We start from the raw sequence: 21,334 nt of genomic DNA on the forward strand, positions 1-21,334 counted from the left end.
TTTAAGACATTCCTGCAGTTTAACTAATTGATGTGCATCATCTGGCTTCATGGATAGATAAAGCTGAGTATCATCTGCATAGCAATGAAAATGTATGCAGTGCTTTCTAATAATACTGCCTAAGTGAAGCATGTACATGTATAGTGTAAATAAAATTGGACCTTGCACAATCCATAATTAACCTTAGTGTGTGAAGAAGACTCCCCATTTACATGAACAAATTGGAGTCTATTAGGTAAATATGATTCAAACCACTGCAGTGCAGTACCTTTAATACCTATAGCATGCTCTAATGTAATAAAATGTTATGGTCAACAGTATCAAAAGTTGCACCGAAGTCTAACAGGACAAGCACAGAGATGAGTCCACTGTCAGAGGCTGTAAGAAGATCATTTGTAACCTTCACTAATGCTGTTTCTGTACTGTGATGAATTCTGAAACCTGACTGAAACTCTTCAAATAAACCGTTCCTCTGCAGATGATCAGTTAGCTGTTTTACAACTACTCTCTCAAGGATTTTTGAGAGAAAAGGAAGGTTGGAGATTGGCCTATAATTAGCTAAGACAGCTGGGTCAGTGATGGCTTTTTAAGCAATGGTTTAATTACTGCCACCTTAAAATCCTGTGGTACACAGCCAATTAATAAAGACAGATTGATCATTTTTAAGATCGAAGCGTTAATGGTAGAACTTCTTTGAGCAGTCTAGTAGAAATGAGGTCTAATAGACATGTTGATGGTTTGAAGGAAGTAACTATTTTAACTCAAAGATCAATCAGCAAGAGTCTAAACAAATACCAGAAGTACTGAAAGTAGCTGAATACAAAGATACGTCTGTGAGATGGTTATGAATAATTCATTCTGTAATGGTTAAAATTTTATTTGTGAAGAAATTCATGAAATCGTTACTAGTTAAAATTAAAGGAATACTAGGCTTTTAGCAGCTGTAGTGTAGGATTTCCCTTTAAGAATTCAATGTGCAAATACCTATGCAAGTATAGATAAAAGGGAACTTTGTCTTTCCTTTCTTCTTTTCTGTGCATTTTAATTACATTGTTGCTGTTTCTTGAATTCAGATACAGTGTGTAACGAGAAAACTTTCTCTACTCCAACTTTTCCCCACCCCATTTTGTTCCCAGGATGGTTCCAAACAGAGGCAGGCGAGGAAGAAAACAGTATCCTTCAGCTCAATGCCAAGTGACCGTAAGATCAACAGCACAGCTGCTTGTATGGCCTTCATGATGGAGGGCTGCGAAATGAAGAAGGTGCGCTCCAACTCGCGTATGTACAACCGCTACTTCCTGCTGGATCCAGACATGCACTGGCTCCGTTGGGAGCCATCCAAGAAGGATTCAGAAAAGGCCAAACTGGAAATTAAGAGCATTAAGGAGGTCCGTTTGGGGAAAAAAACTCCTGTTCTCCGCAGCAATGGTCTCTCTGATCAGTTCCCTGATGAATGTGCTTTCTCTATCATCTATGGGGATAACTATGAGTCCTTAGATTTGGTGGCTAGCACAGCAGATGTCGTCAGCACCTGGGTAATGGGTCTGAGATATCTGGTATCTTATGGCCGCCACACTGTGGATATGATGGAACCAAGTCAGCCGAGTCTACGAACATCTTGGATTGGATCAGTGTTTGAGCTGGCGGATGTGGAAAAGGAAGGACACATAGACCTATTCAGAGCCACCCAGATAATCAAGGGGCTCAACCCTGGAATGAAAGAGTCTAGGATACAACTGAAGTTCAAAGAATTCCAGAAAGCTAAAGACCAATATGGAGAGGCAATTAACTTGGACACTTTTGTGGAGGCCTACTGTGAGCTATGCACACGGCCAGAGATTTTCTTTCTCCTGGTGCAGTTCTCCAGTAACAAGGAATATCTGGACAGCAAAGATCTGATGCTTTTTGTAGAGGTAGAGCAGGGTGTGGAAGGAGTAACAGAGGACATGTGCAGGGATATTGTTCAGAAATTTGAGCCATCTGCTGAAGGCAGGGAGAGAGGATACCTTTCCATTGATGGTTTTACACACTACCTCCTGTCCTCAGAATGCCACATTTTTGACCCTCAGCACAAACGTGTGTGCCAGGATATGACTCAGCCTCTCTCCCATTACTACATCAACTCTTCTCATAATGCATCCCTTCTGGAAGATCATTTCTGGGGTTCATCAGACATCAGTAGCTACATTCGAGCTCTAAGGATGGGGTGCCGCAGCATTGAAGTAATTGTTTGGGATGGCCCTGATAATGAACCAGTCGTGTATGTGGGCAGTTCAGTAGCCTCACAGCTAGTTTTTTCTAAAGTTCTGGACATTATTAACCAATATGCTTTTGAGAGCTCCGAGTACCCCCTTATTCTCTGCTTAGTGACCCACTGTTGTATTCCCCAGCAGAGGGTTATGGCACAGCACATGAAGAAGATTCTCGGGGACAAGCTGTTTATTGACTCACCCAACAAGGAGGAAAACTACCTACCCTCTCCTGAGAAACTCAAAGGGAAAATCCTCCTTAAGGGCAAGAAGCTGCCACCTAGCTGCACTGATGCTGAAGGGGATGTGACAGATGAGGAAGAGGGTCTGGAAATGTCCCAAAGAGTGGGAACTGATGAGAAAGACCAGCTGAATGGCTTGGGCTGTAAGACACTCAGGCTGTGCAGAGAGCTGTCTGATCTTGTATCTCTTTGCAAATCAGTCCAGTTTAGGGACTTTGAATTCTCTAAGAGGGACCAAAAATACTGGGAGATTTGTTCCTTCAATGAGGTAGATGCAAACAAGTTTGCCAATGAGTTTCCAGAAGAATTTGTCTGCTATAATAAGCGCTTCCTCTCCAGGGTATATCCCACTCCCATGAGGATTGATGCCAGCAATATGAACCCACAGGATTTCTGGAAGTGTGGCTGCCAGATTGTGGCCATGAACTACCAGACTCCAGGCCTGATGATGGACCTCAATCTAGGTTGGTTCAGGCAGAATGGCAACTGTGGATATGTTTTGCGGCCAGCCATTATGAGGGAGGAGGTGTCCTACTTTAGTGCCAATGCTCGGGACTCCCTGCCAGGAGTGTCTGCACAACTTCTTCACATCAAGGTCATCAGTGGGCAGAATCTGCCCAAGCCTCGTGGCTCTGCTGCTAAGGGTGACGTGGTGGAGCCCTACATATATGTGGAGATCCACGGCATACCAGCTGACTGTGCTGAGCAAAGAACCAAGACTGTGTCCCAGAATGGTGACAACCCTATATTTGATGAGAGTTTTGAATTCCAGATTAATTTACCCGAACTTGCAGTACTGCGCTTTGTGGTTCTAGATGATGACTACATTGGAGATGAGTTCATTGGCCAGTACACCATCCCATTTGAGTGCCTACAGCCAGGCTATAGACATGTCCCTCTACAGTCTCTTACAGGAGAGTTCTTACCCAACACCACCCTTTTTATTCACGTGGCCATCACCAACAGACGGGGTGGAGGAAAGGCACATAAGAAAGGTATATCTGTCAGGAAGAGTAGGAAGGCCCGGGAGTACACCACCACTAAAACCACAGGGATCAAAGTAGTGGATGAGCTCTTCAGAGCTTCCACCCAGCCTCTCAGGGAGGCCACAGACCTCAGAGAAAATGTACAGGTAAGGAACTACATACTTCAAATATATTCAGTCTCAGTAAATAGATTTGGTTCTCCGTCTGTAGATGACTTGGATCTGATTTGCATTATACATTGTTTGTGTGTGTTGTGAATATTCCCCATCACTCCTATTTTCATTTAAAAGAAAAGCACAAGAAAAAACTTCAAGTAATACAGACAGCTGCCAGATATGCTACAGTACAGAACTGATCACTAAAATATAAAGTTCAAATGTGCTTTTCTTCAGTAATTTAATAGTAATTTGGAAGTTGGCTTATATAATGCAATCGTCACATTAATTTATCTTTATTTTCTGAGGAAGCTGAGCAGTTTTTCCAAACATTTTACTTAAATTTTGTGGATGAAAGTCAAATTGATATCTTTAAGATGTTTCACAGCTATATAATTGATTAATTCATGTAAAGTAAATGGTAAATGGACTAGCTCTTATATAGCACTTTTCTACTCAGTATGAGCACTCAAAGCGCTATTACAACATGTTTACATTCACCCATGCACTCCCATTCATACAAGCACTTCCATATGTACTAAGCTAAGTGCTTTTTAATTAACTATCATTCACACACATTCATACTCCGACGGGACGGTCGGAGAGCAACTTGGGGTTAAGTATCTTGCCCAAGGATACATTGGCATGTAGCCTGGAGTAGCCAGGAATCGAACCGCTGACCTTCTGATCAGTAGGTGACCTGCTCTACCTACTGAGCTACAGCCACCCATTGCTTCTGTAGCAATGTGAATGTTTCTCATTGTACTTACTTCACACGCTGTTGTGGACTGAGGCTTGTCACTAATTGTGCTCTATTAATGTTGTAGAAGAAAGGGGCAATAAAGTGACATTGCTGTACAATTACAAGCTTTATGAATAGTGTAATCATTAATGAGGGACAATTACTGCCCCAGGATGAAGACTGGGTTGCTAGGCACTTAGCACAGTATTTTAAAACTCCTTTCTGATCAAATGAAGATTTGTAAGCACTGTGTATATTTGGCTGATGAGCAACAGCGTGGGCCTTTCAGTGCCTCTGTGGCTGGTCATTAATATATGGTGTGTGGCGACTGTAGAGTGGTACAAATGCTTGTGTCATTTCTTCTATCTACAAATTATAACTCAGCTAGAGCTGGCGAGCTTTTTTGCTGCGTTCTTACAGTAACTTGTTAGTGGCAGCCTCTTGTCGTCTTTGAAGGTTTTCAGAGGTCATCTTTGTACACTGCTGAAACAACAGTGTACAATTTTCCACTGAAAAACAAAACCTGAATCCATGTTTTGAGTGAAAGAAAAGATTAAAAAATGAATAAATAAATGCAATTTTTTTTGCTTCTTAAAACATATGGAAATTGCACTGTAATTGACTGAATCAAATACATAATGATGGTGAGTTTTTTTATAACTAGAAATCAAATGTGACAGGTACATGCAGCACATTGCTTCTGGGTATCATGATCATGAGGTCTGTTTGTCTTCAAATAACAGTAACATCAGCTTAATGGTAGAGCAAACAAAAGGCAGGCTGAACTAAATTAACAGAGATGTAGTGATGATTAGCGACCCCGTGGCATGCAGTCATGCATTTTTTAGTTGTGGAAATACGTGTTCTTAAAAAGGGCTTCATTATTCTTCCCAAGATCCCGGTATAGGAGAGAAATATGTTCTTATGTGTTCTGGGGGTGAAATTGATTTTGTGATGCAGGACAGGATAAAGGAAAAATACATTATTTTCTTTGTTTAAAAGAAGAAAAAAAATCACTCTCATTAAATGTGTGAATGCAAGCAATTAGTCAACACCACTGACCAAAATAAAAGAATAAATTAAAAATAAAATCCATGTGGCACAATCACATGTTTTTCTTTTAGGCATAAACTAAAACCTTGAGGTGCCATAAGGCCCTTTTAATCTTTGCTTTGGTGTCCGTCAGCAGAAATGAATAATAAGCCATGAAATGTGTCTCACTGGAAAGTCAAAACCTGTCTCGTAAATCTGTCACAGCCTAATAAATATCCTTACTTTTGTAAAAGTCAAAAAAATTACTCATGCAAAATAAGTATTTAGTTGCAGGCATGCCATGTGTCACAGTTAAGACCCTCATCCGTTCTGTAGCTATGATTCATTTCTCATAACAACAGCTTCAGAATCTAATCTATAAGCCTTCATGGTGGTTGAATGTGAATGTGTGCTAAATTGATGCAATAATATTGGCAACTACTTATTAAACCGCATTTTCCTCTGGTTTGAAATGTAAATTTGGCTTTTTGAAATAAAGAGATAAAAGTTGATGAAATACATGAAAGAGGGGAATTTATGAGGGAGGCTTTAAAGAAGATAAATAAAGGTGTTTTTAGAATAAGGCATTTTGCCTTTTAAATGTAAAATAATGGACAGTTGAGAAGGGCTTGTATAGACCAGCTGCATAGAGCTCTGGAGCCAGCTGAAGGGGCTTTGAAAGGATCTGCGGCCAAAGACCCACAAGGCGACAACCAGACTGGGATGCTTTATCACACTTTTTAATTGAAGCCAAGATTTGGCAGAAGCTTCCAGGTGTTCTGCTTTGAATAACAAAGGAGAAGTGCATTTGAATATTAAAAAGACTAAGGGAATCTGTGAACTTTGACCAGTGGGCCATTATGATAAGTTGGCATTTTTAATATGTGAATCTATCTACGCAGCAGATTAATTACTTCTGCGGGAGACTTGAATAACGTCCTTTTCAGAGTGCTGCTGCCTGTGAATGTTATAAAGTGCTGATGGATGAGGGCGAGCGCTGCCAGCCTGGATTTTCTTTTTATTTGCTGAAAACCATGTGTGCCATCATTGGCGCTTTCACCATCACTTAGTGCTTTGGGCAAGAGAAAAGAGAGCGATACAGAGATAGAAGCAGAAAGAGAGACAGAAAAGGGCAAACAGAAACAAAAGCAAGGTCCTAACTGGACACAGAGCTCCCATTTGGGACATGTTGGAAGCGGAATGAAGTGGGTAAGGGAGTAATTAAAAACACAAGCCCCTCAGTGGGTTTGGAAACACTATGGCTTTTATTCCACAACAGTTATCAAGAAACATTTACTCATGTCGTTCCAAGCACACATGCGAGGAATTATAGAAAACATAATGAACACTAATAACTTTAGCTCAGACCACACTGAGCCATAAACACATGCAGACAGACATGCTGATCAGGCACACACATAATTACACAGTGGTTTTTAATCCACAGCCCCAGAGCTGTCCCACTTCCGCCATTGTGTTTCTCTGTAGCTGCGCTCAATGGTCCAAAGGGTGTTAACTGCGTATGGTGCTCAGCATACAGATCCTGTGTGTCTCTTTTGTCTCCAGTAAGGTTGGGCCTCCCAGTGATAGCACGTCCTCTAAGGTATGAGGATTTTTCTGCAGGCCTAGCCCAGGGAGACAGCTGGTTTCCCACACTGCAGCCGGCGCTATGTGGACTGATTTCCAAATACCAACACCAGCGTGTTTTCTTTAAATTATTTTTTTGCTAGCTCCTATTCTGTCTCTCATCACTAATTCTTTAACACCCTCTCTTACCTTTGTGTTTTCTCTGTTTCTCATTATTTTCATATTTTTTTATTTTTCAGTTGCTCGTGCTTCACACACAGCTGTGCCTTCACAGTCTTTCCCTTTCTGTGTTTCTTTGTCTTCGCTCAGCTCACTCATTCTGTAGGTTAAGGTTTGGTTGCTTAAATTCCCATACTAGCAAAATGAAAAAACTCAACGAAAGGCAGTGCTATAAAAAAAAAAAGAAGTCATATTCAGAATAAATTTAGGTGGACTGCTGATTACAGTCTGCTGCCTGCAGATTAGAGTATGCTGATGACTTGAGGTGTGCTTGTAAAATATTAATGTCAGATAGGTGGGTTTTGAGGAATTAGCGAGCAGTTTCAGTTAGAGGAAATTATTAGGTTGCAAATAAATGGCATGACTAAACAAATTTCAGTTTGATTTAAGGCGGTAATGACTACTGTGCAGAATTCTGTTTTGTTTTAGTTAACAGTACAAGCATGCCTAGAGTACCCTTAAGACACTGAAAAAAATGCAAATTAGCTAAATGTTTTTAAAGATTTGACTGGAAACAAGGATAATCTGCTCAGTGCTTACAGATTTGTTCCTTGTCTTTGATGACAATCAAAATTATTTAAATTATGCCTTTTTTTTTTCTAAAGTGACAAACTAAACAAAGGGAGCGATTCAAGATTTGGTGTCATGCTCAAGGCCTCTTGAACGCGAGGCGAGAGGGTGATTGAGGTTTGGTTTGCACTCGGTAGTTGGCAATAGGCGTGCAAACATTTGCTAAGACAAAGATTTATTTGTTTATCTAAGAGCTTTATTTTTGAGTAGACTGATATTGTGGGAAATGGGAATAAATTTAAGGCCATCATGGTCAAGGCTGCAGAATGCCACATATAGAATATTTATGTTTATTGATTTATTTATAGTTTAACATTTAAGTCTTGCTTTTAATTAGTGGTTACTTAATGGAGTATCTTAAAGCTAATGAGCTGGAGCTGGTTCAGTATTTCATTACAGAAACTCACTGACATGGAGAGAAAACGCTGACTCTTTTTCACTGAGCACGACCACTAAAACTCACACACAGTTTTGGTCTTTTTTTTTTTATGTGCACCATTTGCACCTGTTTATAACTAAATTCCTATTTTTTTATGTGGGTGCTTTCTTCCCAGAATGCAATGGTGTCTTTCAAGGAGCTCTGTGGCCTGACCCCTGCAGCCAACATGAAGCAGTGTATCCTGACGGTGTCTACATGGCTGATGAACAGTGAGCGATCGCTGAGGGTAACGGTGGACCTGAGCGAGACCTATCCCACCATGGAAGCTCAGGGTGTGGTGCCTGAGCTGCTGCGCAAAGTGCTAAATGCCTATGACATGGTAAAAAAAACAAAAAAAAAACAGCACACACAGAAAACAGTGAATGTCACAGCCTTTAATGCTGTCAGGCAAACAGATAAGTTAATAATACAGCTAATGACACAGATGTACATAAATGTCATGCTAATGGATTTGAATTTTGCATTCAAAGTACTTTTTGCTGTTCTTTTAATTTCAATTATTCAGCTTCAGTTCACACAAACATTCAGACACACTTAATTACATTTCACACCGTGTGTGTGTGTGTGTGTGTGTGTGTGTGTGTGTGTGTGTGTGTGTGTGTGTGTGTGTGTGTGTGTGTGTGTGATGTGAGACAGTAACACCGGTCCTGTATTGTGCAGCATCCAACTAAATATCGATTTTGGGATGAGATCTCAAAGCATAGCGCATTCAAGTATGATAACAGCGGCTGCTCTGTGATGATGCGATGCGCATTTCTTGTCCCGTGCAGATTTTTACACATAGTTTCCAAAAGTAAACTAGAAAAAAAGCAAAGCAGCTCCCTGCCTTATTGCCTTATTGCCTGATTGCGTAACATTTCATCAAAGTGTTAACGCAGCTGGTTGAGTTGTACACAGCTTCTAAACATGGCTCAAACCAGCTCAATGACCAGCCAGACTGTACAGCTACAGCTACTCATTGTATTATCTCACACGTCCTTCTCTGTCTTGCCTCCTCTCTTGCAAGAAAACCATATTTTTCACCCACTCGACATTGGCTCTGCTCAGAAAGGGGGTTGGAGGACGCTGTCTGTAATTAGTCATCACCCGCTGTTTCTGCTCCCCTCCTCCCTCGTGAGACTTGGTGGGAGCTGATGAAGTGAGTGAGTGGTGAGGAAAAGGTTGTAGAACGCACACTGCTCAGGTCAACAGCGCTCCTGCTGTTGTCACCTACAGATGCACTCAGACATCAGAAGGGAGCACAGGGCGCTGCTCCACATACAGTACAATCTGTTTTGGCTATTGTAAGGCTTCACAGCAGGAGGCTTGGTGCTGCCGAACAAACCAAAAGTTTTGTGGGAACAAGCTGACTTGTATGACTGCAAAATCATACACATCTAAGTATCTATTTGATGTTCATTATTCTCTCGAAACTATCTCTTGTGACAAATCCGTCGCCTTCCCCTGTTTGTTTCCCAGTGCACATATAATTGTTCTGTTAGTTGTGTTGTGTTAGAGGTTTGCACTTCTACAGCAGATACCGTGGTCTAAGGAGCTAATGAAATGCTGGATGCTCTGTAACCTGTAGTCTTGTCCTGAAGCTTGGGCCTTGGCAGCTGTGTTTGCTTCTCTGAGACTGGCTTGTTGCCACACTCCCTGCTCAAGAACAGAGGACTTGCTGTGTGTGTGTGTGTGTGTGTGTGTGTGTGTGTGTGTGTGTGTGTGTGTGTGTGTGTGTGTGTGTGTGTGTGTGTGTGTGTGTGTGTGTGTGTGTTGCTTGGCTGCCAACACAAGGCCATTTACTGTAGAATTTCAGTTTGTAGTTCATGCCCTGAGTCACACACAATTGGGACTTTGTCGGTGTGAACTAGTTTCAAGACCTGAATGTATTGCAGCTTCAAAACATGATGTGCAATTTTTTTTTTTTGGAAATAGTTACTTTGCCCTGCCCATGAAATTAGCAGCATTCACATCCAGTTTTTAGGGTTTGGTGAAGATTTTTTTAAATCACAGATTGGTCATTTCGTGTATTATACATTAAAGGGTTCTGAAAGTTTATTCCGTTTGCATTTAAACTAGTTCTCACGAAAAGATCAAAACAAGAAGAGACGTGTGCACACACACTATGAGAGTCCACTTCCTGTCTCCCACAGGAGTGTGAAACTTCATTAGCCTCCTCCTCTGTGCTGTAGCGACAGTCCAGCTGCTCCTCATCAGCACTGTGGTATGATGTTTAAGGCTGAGAATATAACTTTACCGTTAATAATACTCTTACTAGCAATAGTTAAGAGACCACAGTAGCAGGGCCTGTCCAAAGCATGTTTTGTTATATCATTATTAAATAATGACATACTAACCACATTGCTTGCAAGTCCTCTCGTCTCATGAACTTTATCTAGCTTACTTATGTAATTACATAAAAGACAAAGGAAGTCTGAACTATGTTGTTTATATGCCCAATTAATTGGAAAGAATTTTCTGATTATGATCTTACCAGAATTAATCTAATCTGATAAAGACATTTACATGGCAGCTTTGTTGCCTTAATTGGGTTAGGCTGAATTGTTATTGTGCCTGTAAACGCAGCAATTAAGAGCTCATTCCAAATACTTCAAAATGAGTCCTGGCTGTTGAGGGGATCAAATCTGTTATAGCCTAACGAAAACAATGTGGCAGGAAAGACACCTCTCAATTTTATGAAGTGCTTTGCGCTTGACATTTTTCTTTGTTCTCGTCTTTATATTCATTGATTAGCCACAACATTAAAATCACTAACCTGCCCTCATGCTGCCAAAATAGCTCTGGCATGAATAAGCTACAGGGGATGACAGGCACTATAACGTTGGCAGCTGATCCTTTGGCTCAGAGCCCTGTACTACAAAGCGAGTTCAGCATACCCAGGGTATCTTTCCATTATCTGGATTCACTTTCCTTAACACTGGCAATCAGGAGAAGCGGTCACACAAAGGTGGCGATCAACTCGCTAAGTTAACCCGGGGTTAGATACATAGCATGTGTTACCATGGTGATAGGTCCTGGTAAGAAGTGAACCACATTTGTAGTACAGAAAACACAGGGTTAACCTTGAAGTTCACTGGATAAGACAAAATCCTGCTTTGTAGTACAGGCTTCTGGTAGGGTGCACTTAGACTAAATGCAAATGATGGATGTATTCATCACCCATTGGTGTCAAGGCGCGCTGTATGGCAGGCAGTATGGACCCAAATGTAGGACTCAGAAAGCAGATATGAACTTGGAGTAACTTTGATGCTTAGTTATTTCACTAAATACTTAAGGAGGCAGAACAGGAGCAAAATATGCATGAAGGGATTACACAAACAAAGGGCTACTCAGACATTAGGGAAAATTAGGGAAATGGGAAACACCAGGGAAGCCAGTTGAAACTCATTGGGGAAACAAGACCAAGGAAGCAAAACTAAACACAGCACACGAGAGACGAGACACTATAAAAATAAGACAGGAAGTAACTAACACAGAGACACACTCAAACATCCAAACTTGACCAAGGACAGAAAGGTAAACAAACACAGAAACTAAATTAACTTCACACAGGAGACTCAAAGGACAGAATACAGAAACAAAATTAGGACAGACTAGACATGAGAGGGAACTAATGTCAAAAAACTTGGAACCAAGATAAACTCTGAAGCACTAGGAAATATACACTCCAAGGGCAAGAAATTTGAAATCACAAACTCTCAAGGCTCAAAAACCCTGGGTCAAAGACCCAGGGATGACGACAGGTGGTTTGTGGATTGCATTTTGTGAGCTCAGCTTTAGCTGTATAGACTTTGCCGCCTTAGTGTATTGGATCCAAAAGCAATCTTGTGTAGATGAGAGGGTAAAATCATCCTCATAAATGACCAACTAAGGCTACAAGCTTGGTTAGCAAGCTACAGCTATTACCTGCATGGATGCATTGCATAGGCAGAGTGACCTGCTAATTTGTTGTAGTAGCAGTAGTGAAACAAATTCACCCACCAAAACTGAAGCATGGCCATTTGCCAGATGATTACATAAAAAATGCACCCAAAGGCGTCAACACAATTCAGCTGAGGTGACTAGCAGACAGCTAGCGGCCTAGCCCTCACCTACCTGTGACTCAAAGCGGAAACACCCCTAAAAATGCAAATTTTAAGCCTTAATACAATTGCCATGTGAGTAATAAAAAAAAGGAGCTATTCAGACCAACATGTTTCTTTATGCAAGGCTGCAAATGTGCTTCTTTCTGCTGTAAAGTAGGAATTGATTATAGGTATTGATTTACTTTTTGAACCAGCCTCAAGTGGCATTTGGAGGAACTGCAATATTTTCGGGCCGTTCCATCGTGGCTTTGTTTCTTCTGCACTGGGTGCCATTTGGGGTTGTGGTGTCTGAGCTCTGTGGATTGGGGTTGTTAAGACACGTCGCTCTGATGATCGATTGGATCACAAACTCGATTGGATCTCGGGAGTGTTGAAGCTGAGTCAATTCCTTGAGCTCTTTTTCACGTTCATTGTGTTGACCCAAGCATTTTTGCAGTGTGATGGGGCACGTTGTCGGGGACCCATCTAGTGTACGAGATTGCCTTTTACGTGGGAGTGGGGCGTTGTAACATCCATATGGATGCCAAGATTTTCCAGCGTAACATTGCAATTATAAAGATTAGCATTTTTTTTCCACTTTAACTATCATTGGTTTTTATGTTGAGGTTGATTTTTTATACTAGGACAGGTGACTGTGTTTGGCTGGATGTCTTTAAGCAGGCCCTTGGTATGACATTGAGATGCACTCTAAATTAACTCCCTGTCGTCTTTTTGTTCTAGATGATCCAAACCAGCAAAACGCTGATTGAGTCAGCTGATGTGGTCTACTCCAAGCTCACACAAGCACAACGAGCAGGTACGTATCGCTGTTCAGTTCCTTTATAATTCAGAAATATGCTGATCTATATGCCTTTTTACTTAATATCTGAGCAAATTAAAAAAAGGAAGATGTAGGCACGCTTGGGATAAACAGTGTGTTAGCATCAGCATCCCACTGCAAAACATACTTATATTTATAAGTGGAAACTTGAGTCAAGTTCATATTTTTTTTCCTGTAGGCTGTGTGATATTGTCCTGTTCCTTTCTGTATATAAGATCTTCCTTTTATGACACTTGAGAAAAATAAATGCATCTATGAAGCAAAGCAGGGAACAGCGATCTCTCCGCTATTGTGATGAAAATGACTCACAATTCAAGGACAAAATTGATCAGACATGAATTAAATTACCTCCCTTACTGACATATTTTATTAATTTGTTTAAAAAAAAATAAGAACCACTTGAGAACAACCTCCATGTACTTAAGAAGAGATTTCAGCTTTTCAGTTTTAATCCCAGGGAATCATGTGATGTACAAATGTGCATCTGCAGCCTTTTAAACATATTGTGTGTCATGTCCTCCTGCCCAGTGTATCTACTCCTACAGCATCCGCATCAACATCAACAACCGTGGCTGCTGTCGATAGAACAGGCCATCATCAGTGAGTCAGCACAGAGTAGTAATCATGTCATTGGGCAGGTGAAAACAATCATCCAGCCACACAGACAAAGGGCTGCAGGAGAAAGAGGACAGAGAGCATAAACATCCTTTGAGAGGAGGAGAGAAATGAAAAGGTTTGACAGAGTGTGGAGTGAGGAGGGGGAGGAGTGGAAAAATGGCGAGAAAGGGCTAAATTAACAAAGCATTTTATCAGCGCAATGTTTTAAAACGGCTGCTCGATGCAAGAGGCCCAGTCTTTTAGGAGAGAGGATAAAATTGACCATAATAAGATCATTAGGGGAGAAATGGCTTAAAATCAAGAAATCCTGTGGCTTGTCTTCTCGAGCCTCTTCTCAATTCAGCGTTAATTCTTCTTCATTTGCCTTGCCTCTTTCCTATGCAGCAGTGCCTCTGCCGAAGAGCTCCTCAAAAAGGAGCTCAGTTTGAATACTGACATCTTCATTTTTCATGTTAAGACATTAGGATAGGATAGGAAGGTGATAGGAAACCAGAGAAATGATTGAAACAAATGTGAACCTAGACATTGGGGCCCGTTATAGACTTGATAATGCCTGGAGTAAGATTGGAAATTTGTATTTTGTTTTTGTTTTTTTTTGTTTGTGTGTATGACACCTGGGGTTGAGTCAATGGCACATGCCAACCCAATATCTTGAGGCTATTAAGCCCATTTTAAGCCTGCTTTACTCCCCAGTGTCACTCAGAGGCACGCATATGCTTGACACCCCTGACCAAAACAAGCCAAGCTGATATTCATGCAGTGTCCAGGGAAGTAGGCTAAGCCCTGGAGCTTCAGTCAAAGATATGCCCTCCTGCTCCAAGGTTCCCTATCACAGAGCTAGAAGCACCTTCAAAGGCGATCACAGGAGAGTTAAACAAAGCTTAAACCTCACACAGCCACAATTGCATCAGTGTCTGCTAAATGTGCTGCTGCAGAGGAACTAATAAAAATGAACCGTGTTTTGTATATTAAATTTATGCTTCTCTGGCATAACTGAAATAATATCCAAAAGGGTTGCTCAAAAGGGTTCCAAACCAGATGAAGTGCAAACATTTAAGTTCCTAAATTTGGAGTGACATGTTTTTTTTTTTTGTTTTTTTTTTATGTAAGTTAAAAGACACATAGAGTGACACAAAAGGTAGGAGCAACAGCTTTAAGGGGCCTCAGCTGTATGCCAAACACAGCATTTTTCCTATCGCTCACTCAAATTCCCCTGCCTCAAGCACTAACACACATGCCTCAGTCCAAACCGTGCAGTTCTCTCTATACATCTACTCCATGTGCATGTGTCCGTAGTTCCAGGCGTTGTAGTTTTGATGGCAATAAATGAGGCAGAAAGAGAACACATTGGGCAAATAGCAACCTTTTTCTGTGACCTGCATTACAACAGGAAGCCAAAGAAACAGAGTTTAACAAATTTCATTTACTTAGCCTTTTGATTCAAATCTCCTATTCCACCACATCCCAGAGGTGATCCAAAGCTTTATTTGTGTTTTCCTCCTGGAAGCCACTAGAAGATGGGAATACTGTGGTCATAAAGGGCTGCACATGGTCAGCAACAACACTCGGGTGGGCTGTGGTGTTTAAACAATGCTCAATTGGGACTAAGGAGCCCAAAGTGTGGCAAGAAAATATCCCTCACACCATTACACCAGCCTGAACCGCTAGTACAAGGCAGGACCCATGCTTTCAAGTTGTTTATGCCAGATTCTGACCCTGCCATCAAGATGTCACAGCAGTAAACGAGACTTACCACAACGGGCAGCTTTTGTCCAACTTTCTGTTGTCCGACTTTGTTGATCCCGCGTGAATTGTAGCCTCGTCATCCTGTTCTTAGCTGACAGAGGTAGCACCTGATGTGATTTTCCCCTTCGAGGTTTGATGTGTTGTGTGTTCAGCGATGCACTTCTGCATACCTGGTTGTAACAAGTGGTTATTCGGTTAATGTTGCCTTCCTATGAGCTCAAAGCAGTTCGGACATTCTCCTCTGACCTCTGGCATCAACAAGCATTTTCGCCCAGATAACAGCCGCTCTCTGGATACGTTCTCTCTTTTTGACCATTCTCTGTAAAGCCTAGAGATGACATAGTTGTGCAGGAAAGTCCCAGTAGTTCAGCAGTTTCTGAAATACTCAGACAACTCTGTCAGGTGCCAACAACCATGCCACTTTCACTTAAATCACCTGTTGGAACTTCAGCAACTTGTTTGACCACATGTACCTGAGTAAATGCATTTAGTTGCAGCAATGTGATTGACTGATTAGATATTTGTATTAATGAGCTGTTGAACAAGGGCTGCTAACAAAGTGGACAGCGAGTGTACATGTATCTGCTGCTGCCATGTTGCTTGCTCCAACTGTAAGTGTAGCTTCAAATGTGTGGTTTTGAACAGATTTGAAATTAAACACATATACATCACAGTATTATTATATTTAGCTTAATAATGGAAAAGTAGATTAATTGTAATGATTTAAAAAAAACAAACATACCGAGATGCTGGAGAACTGCTCACTGTGAAACCTCTCTAAAATGTTCTTGAACTTCACTTTGATAATGTGGAATATAAGACCAATGAAATGCAACACAGACTCACCTCTCTTCCTGCAGTCGTGCTACAGTATAACCCATCAACGTGCCCTTAACCTGTGTCTCAGTTAACTACAATTATTTCTTATTCTCTAGAGAACACAAAAGCCATGGATTGCACTGGGTTGGACTTGCCTCCCCCACCAAAACTCAGCATCATTCTGATGGCTTGGAAAGCATGAATTTACCTCTCTTGATAGATTGACAAGCACTGAATGCATCCTTCAGAAGCCATTTCATCAACCATATGATTATGTACATGCTGACAATGACAGTAGCATCAGCCTGAACACAGAGAGTCAGTGAGAGGCATGTGAAGATCACGATGATGGATTCACTCGGAATAGAAGTTTTTGTTCCCGTGATCAATGCAGAAGTTATAATTTCGTTATAATGGCTGTGCGAGAAGCAGAAAAGGTGCTAATAGAGGGACAGGCTGTCAGTATCCAAAGAGAATGTGAAGTAGTGCGCCTCACGTAAGCACAGTCGCTCGTGCTGGCTTCATCTGAGCGCACACACTCACTCATTAATTTTAGGGCCTGTGATTGAACCTGACACTTTTGCCCGAGACATTAAAATTGTTCTTTGCTCATCAGCTAAATGCTGTTGTGACAAAGCCATAATCACACCGATGGGCACGATCTGAATTAGAGATCCAAAACTATCCTCTTACATCTTAACCTGCCTTTTGTTTTAAAATTAAGTGACATGAAGTGATTGGCCCATTGGCAGAGTTATCATTTTAACCTTTGTAAGCTAAAAATGGATAGTTTGGGGTTGCTATGGCTTTTAAGTCTCAACAGCACCACCTCCTTCCTTCCTCTGCACTGTTTTTCCCAGTTATTATTGCAGCTAATCAGTTCAATTTGGGCAGTGAAGCTGACGTGTTGATGAGGATGGAGAGGTGTTAGATAATTCCCCCTGGGCACTATTGATGGCTCGCCATCACACACATCGCTAATGTGGGACCAGGAAAACAGCTGGGATGCACACTCTGGCACCTCCAGATGCTACCACTGTGTTTTTGTGTACACTGAGTGCACTGGCTTATTTGTCTGCATGCATATCTAATCTGTGTGTGGGTAGTCCAATTTTTAGTCGTTCTCCTTACTAGTCTGTGCTTCACTAGCTTCCAAAAGGGTCTTATTTAAAGATTTGTTCCAGCAGTGTTTCTCAAAAATGTAATGCATTATTCATTTAGATGTGCTGTGAGGTGTACTAGTTTGCCATTGCACTGATTTACTCGCATCACAAAAAAAGAGATCAGACTTTTTTCAAATGCAAATGTGTCGTGACTCTACCTTTTATTAGTAAGATTATATACTTGTGATCAGATGATATAAATACTTAAAGACACAAATATGCAGTATACGCAGAGCTGAAAAGGCTATCTACTACACCAATACCTGTACTAAAATCCTGAGCTTTATATCAATCCATCCAGCCATTTTCCACCACTTATCCAGATCTGGGTTACAGGGGCAAGAGTCTAAGCGGAGGTGCCTAGACACTTCCCCCAACTCCAATTGGGGGGGAGGGGTTAGCAAGGGGTTCCTAAGCCACCCGAAAGACATAATCTCTCTAGCATGTCATGGGACTGCCCTGGGGCCTCATCCCAGTGGGACATTTAGAGGCATTTAGGAGGATGTGGACAAGTAGCTACTCTGAGCCCCTCCCCAATGACAGATAAATTGAGCACCTCACTCTGTCTCTAAGGCTGAGCCCAGACATTCTTTAGAGGAACTCATTCCACTTAAATCTGCAATCTCATTTTTTCATTCACTGCCCAAATCTAGTGGCCATAGGTGAGGATAGGAATGTAGATGGCCCTGTAAATCAATAGCTACACTTTCACATTCAGCTCTCTCTTTGCCACAACATACCGGTACAGCATCATTGCAGATGTTACACCTATCTGTCTGTCAGTCTCCTGCTCCACTCTCCCCTCACTCATTAACAAGACCCTGAGTTACTTGAACTCCTCCACTTGCGGCACCAACTCAGATTAGGCACTTCACCCTTTTCTGGCTGAGAACTTGGCCTCAGTCTTGGAGGTGCTGATTCTCATTCCAGCCGCTAAAAATTCGGCTACAAACTGCCCCAGCCGGAGCTCGTGGCTCGATGAAGCTAACAGAACCGCATGTGCAAAAAGCAGAGATAGGATCCCGAGACCACTGATACTGACACTGTCTACCCCTTGGCTAGAAATTCTGTCCATAAAGGTTTTAAACAGAACTGGTGACAAATGGCAGCCCTGGCAGAGCTCAATACTTGCTGGGAATGAACCTCTCACAGCAGAATTCCCCAAGGAATGCAGTCCAGGCCACAGAATGAATATAGACTTGTTGCACCCTTGAATATCTCGAGGGGATAAAGAGTTGGTCCAGTGTTCCACAAACAAAAACGTGGATTGTTCCTCCTGGATCCAAGGTTTGACTCATGGATGGACTCTCTTCTCCAGTACCCTGGAATAGATCTTTCCAGGGAGGCTGAGGAGTGTGAGCCCCCTGAAGTTGGAACACAACCTCCTGCTCCCCATCTTGAAAAGGAAGCACCAGCTGTACTTCTTGTCATCTCTATGTATTCCACATCTGGCGGTGAGGTGTTCAAGCATCTGGCTTGAAAATAGCCATCCATCATGCCATATTAAGACAGGTCCAGGAGCAGGTGCAAGCTTACTGTGTTTGGGTTAAGGACCTACTGCTGCTCTGCCAGCCTAACCATGCTTATTTATTGATATTCTCTTCCATGCAAAGGTCTTTGCTATGATGAACCACTGTTTTAGTCAGCACTGTGCATTTTATTGCCAATACAAAAGAACTCTCCCTCCCTTTATCTTCCTTGGATTTTTCCAGTTTTTGTCCCAGCTTCTTAGCAGCTGGAATATCCCATTCTCTGTCTGCAATCATGACATTGTGTTTGGGCTTTGCAGTGCATGTGAATAGAGATAAATTAATGAAACACTGATCTGACTGCTATTTATTCCCCATTCACCACATTTCCTATCTTTGTATTCATTTTTTCTTTTCATCAGATCCCGATTGAAGATTCTGTTTGATTTTATTATTTACCTACTTTCCTATCTCTTTGCCTGAAGCCTGTGTATGTGTACGTGAAGCATGAGAGGTGCTGCTGCAGTTCTCGTTACAAAGGCAAAACCCCTCTCTGCTCTTTGCAGAGATTGTAAGCTTCTACTGAGGTGTGTGTGTGTGTGTGTTGTGTTTAAATTTCGTCAGCTACTCAGAAGAGATATGTTGTTCCCTAAGTCCTCCTTAGCACCCCGTTCTCTCTGTGACTCTCTCTCAGACGTAAGATTCGATCTCTTCGGAGTGTGCTACAGGGCCACGTTTTTATTAGCTCAAATTTCACATAGTTTAAGTGACACTAAGGAACAGCAACAGCGAGACTGTTAGGGGAAGGCAAAGCTTCATAATGCCAAATTAAATGCTTGAAGAGTTGTATTGCGACAAGCCTCCTCTAGCTAATTTGCTAATTTCATGACTTACTCGGCTCCCTGCCTGCCTAACTCCTCATGTCCTGTGAACACAAACTTCCTTGGCTCCTCTCTGAGCCCATTAACTACAACAGATTACAAGCTCAAAACAGTCCTAATCCCTTGTAGCAGAAACTTTCAGGCTCTGAAACAGATATTGTGCAGTAGGTGTACATCACCAGTGTTTGGAAAATTAAAGCACAATACGGGTCTTTGCTTATTTTGGTATGCCCTGAAGGCTGGAAATTGTGTGTTTTTTAACTTACCTCATAAAGTGTTGATCTGTTCTGACTGTGCTTTTTGGGGAAAATGTTTTCAAACCTAGATGTGCACTTATATGTCACATGACGAGCATATATTATGTGTGGTTCGAAATGCATAACCTCAAACTTGAGGTGGCAGTATTTGCCACCTAGTTAGTAGAAATATTTAAAGACTGAAGAAGGAAAGACTTGAGGCGATGGGCTTTTTGTGATTTGTAGTGTAATATGTTTCATTGCTGTTTTTTACAGTAAATCGAAGCGGGAGTACCATAAGGTCAGTTGTCAGAGACAGAATGACAAGCAGGCTGAGCCTTAGGTTTAGGAGGAGTTTGTTCTTCAAGCCCAGGGGATTAGTTATGGTCTGCCTGGGCTAAATGAAGCAGGAAGTACTGATAGATTAATTAGAGTTTAGCCTGCTTCATACGACCTCAGTTTAAGCCCCATAAGCAACACAGCACATTTAAAGGTACAACGCAACTGGATTGCTGCTCTTGTAAATGTCAGATTTAACAGGCATTTTTTATAGTGTAGTTTTTACACTGGAAAAAATAACATGGTTATTTAATGGTTAAGTTACAGTATATCTGTGGGGTTTATAATGTCTCTGAATTTATATTCAATTACATAACAGATAAGAAGAAATGTGCATTGATGCGTTTATGGCAGAGATTTGCACCAGCTGTTTAAAAAACACTTGGCTTAAAAATGGCCAAAATTCTCAACAGGCCTGTTTTTGTTTGTTTGTTTTTTTATTATTTATATCCAAAATGTAGTTGTTCCAAGATTCTAATCTATAAAATTTTAATAGAGCCAATCTCTTAGTCTGCATATATGAAGATATTTACAGTTGTATCCAGTTTTGTTTTTACACAAATATATACAATATAGACTATGCTTAAAGCTATTTTTTACATTGTAGTTATTTTTTTTCTTTAATAACATTTGCTTTTATTTACATGACATGCCTCTCTGTGTCTTTGTCCAGGTCTGGACTTCCATGAGGACCTACATCGCATTGGAGGAAAGGAGGGTCTGAAAGGTCGCAAACTGCAGAAGGCAATGGAAAGCTATGCTTGGAACATCACTGTACTGAAGGTCAGTGAAGCCCTCCCACAACACAGCAACAAACCTAATAATTGATCTAGACAAGCACTGGACAAGCAATCCTAGGCCGTATTGCTGAGATTAAACTAAATAATGTCTTAAGAAAGCTCTCTGGGCTAATTGTATTTCCCTCTTCTCTAACCCC

At 41.4% G+C, this 21,334-nt stretch overlaps 1 protein-coding gene across 1 annotated transcript in view; it reads left to right on the plus strand.

Annotated features, from left to right (window-relative positions):
• LOC115784560 (inactive phospholipase C-like protein 2) overlaps positions 1 to 21,334 on the plus strand; it is a 67,114-nt gene that overhangs the window by 40,452 nt on the left and 5,328 nt on the right. Inside the window, exons 3-6 of the mRNA XM_030735831.1 lie at positions 1,137 to 3,623; positions 8,337 to 8,540; positions 13,027 to 13,102; positions 21,071 to 21,180. Coding sequence (XP_030591691.1) covers positions 1,137 to 3,623; positions 8,337 to 8,540; positions 13,027 to 13,102; positions 21,071 to 21,180 — 2,877 coding nt within the window. The remainder of the gene's footprint in view (positions 1 to 1,136; positions 3,624 to 8,336; positions 8,541 to 13,026; positions 13,103 to 21,070; positions 21,181 to 21,334) is intronic.

The sequence above is a fragment of the Archocentrus centrarchus genome, chromosome 8 (genome assembly GCF_007364275.1).
Source record: "Archocentrus centrarchus isolate MPI-CPG fArcCen1 chromosome 8, fArcCen1, whole genome shotgun sequence".
NCBI classification, from domain to species: Eukaryota; Metazoa; Chordata; class Actinopteri; order Cichliformes; family Cichlidae; genus Archocentrus; species Archocentrus centrarchus.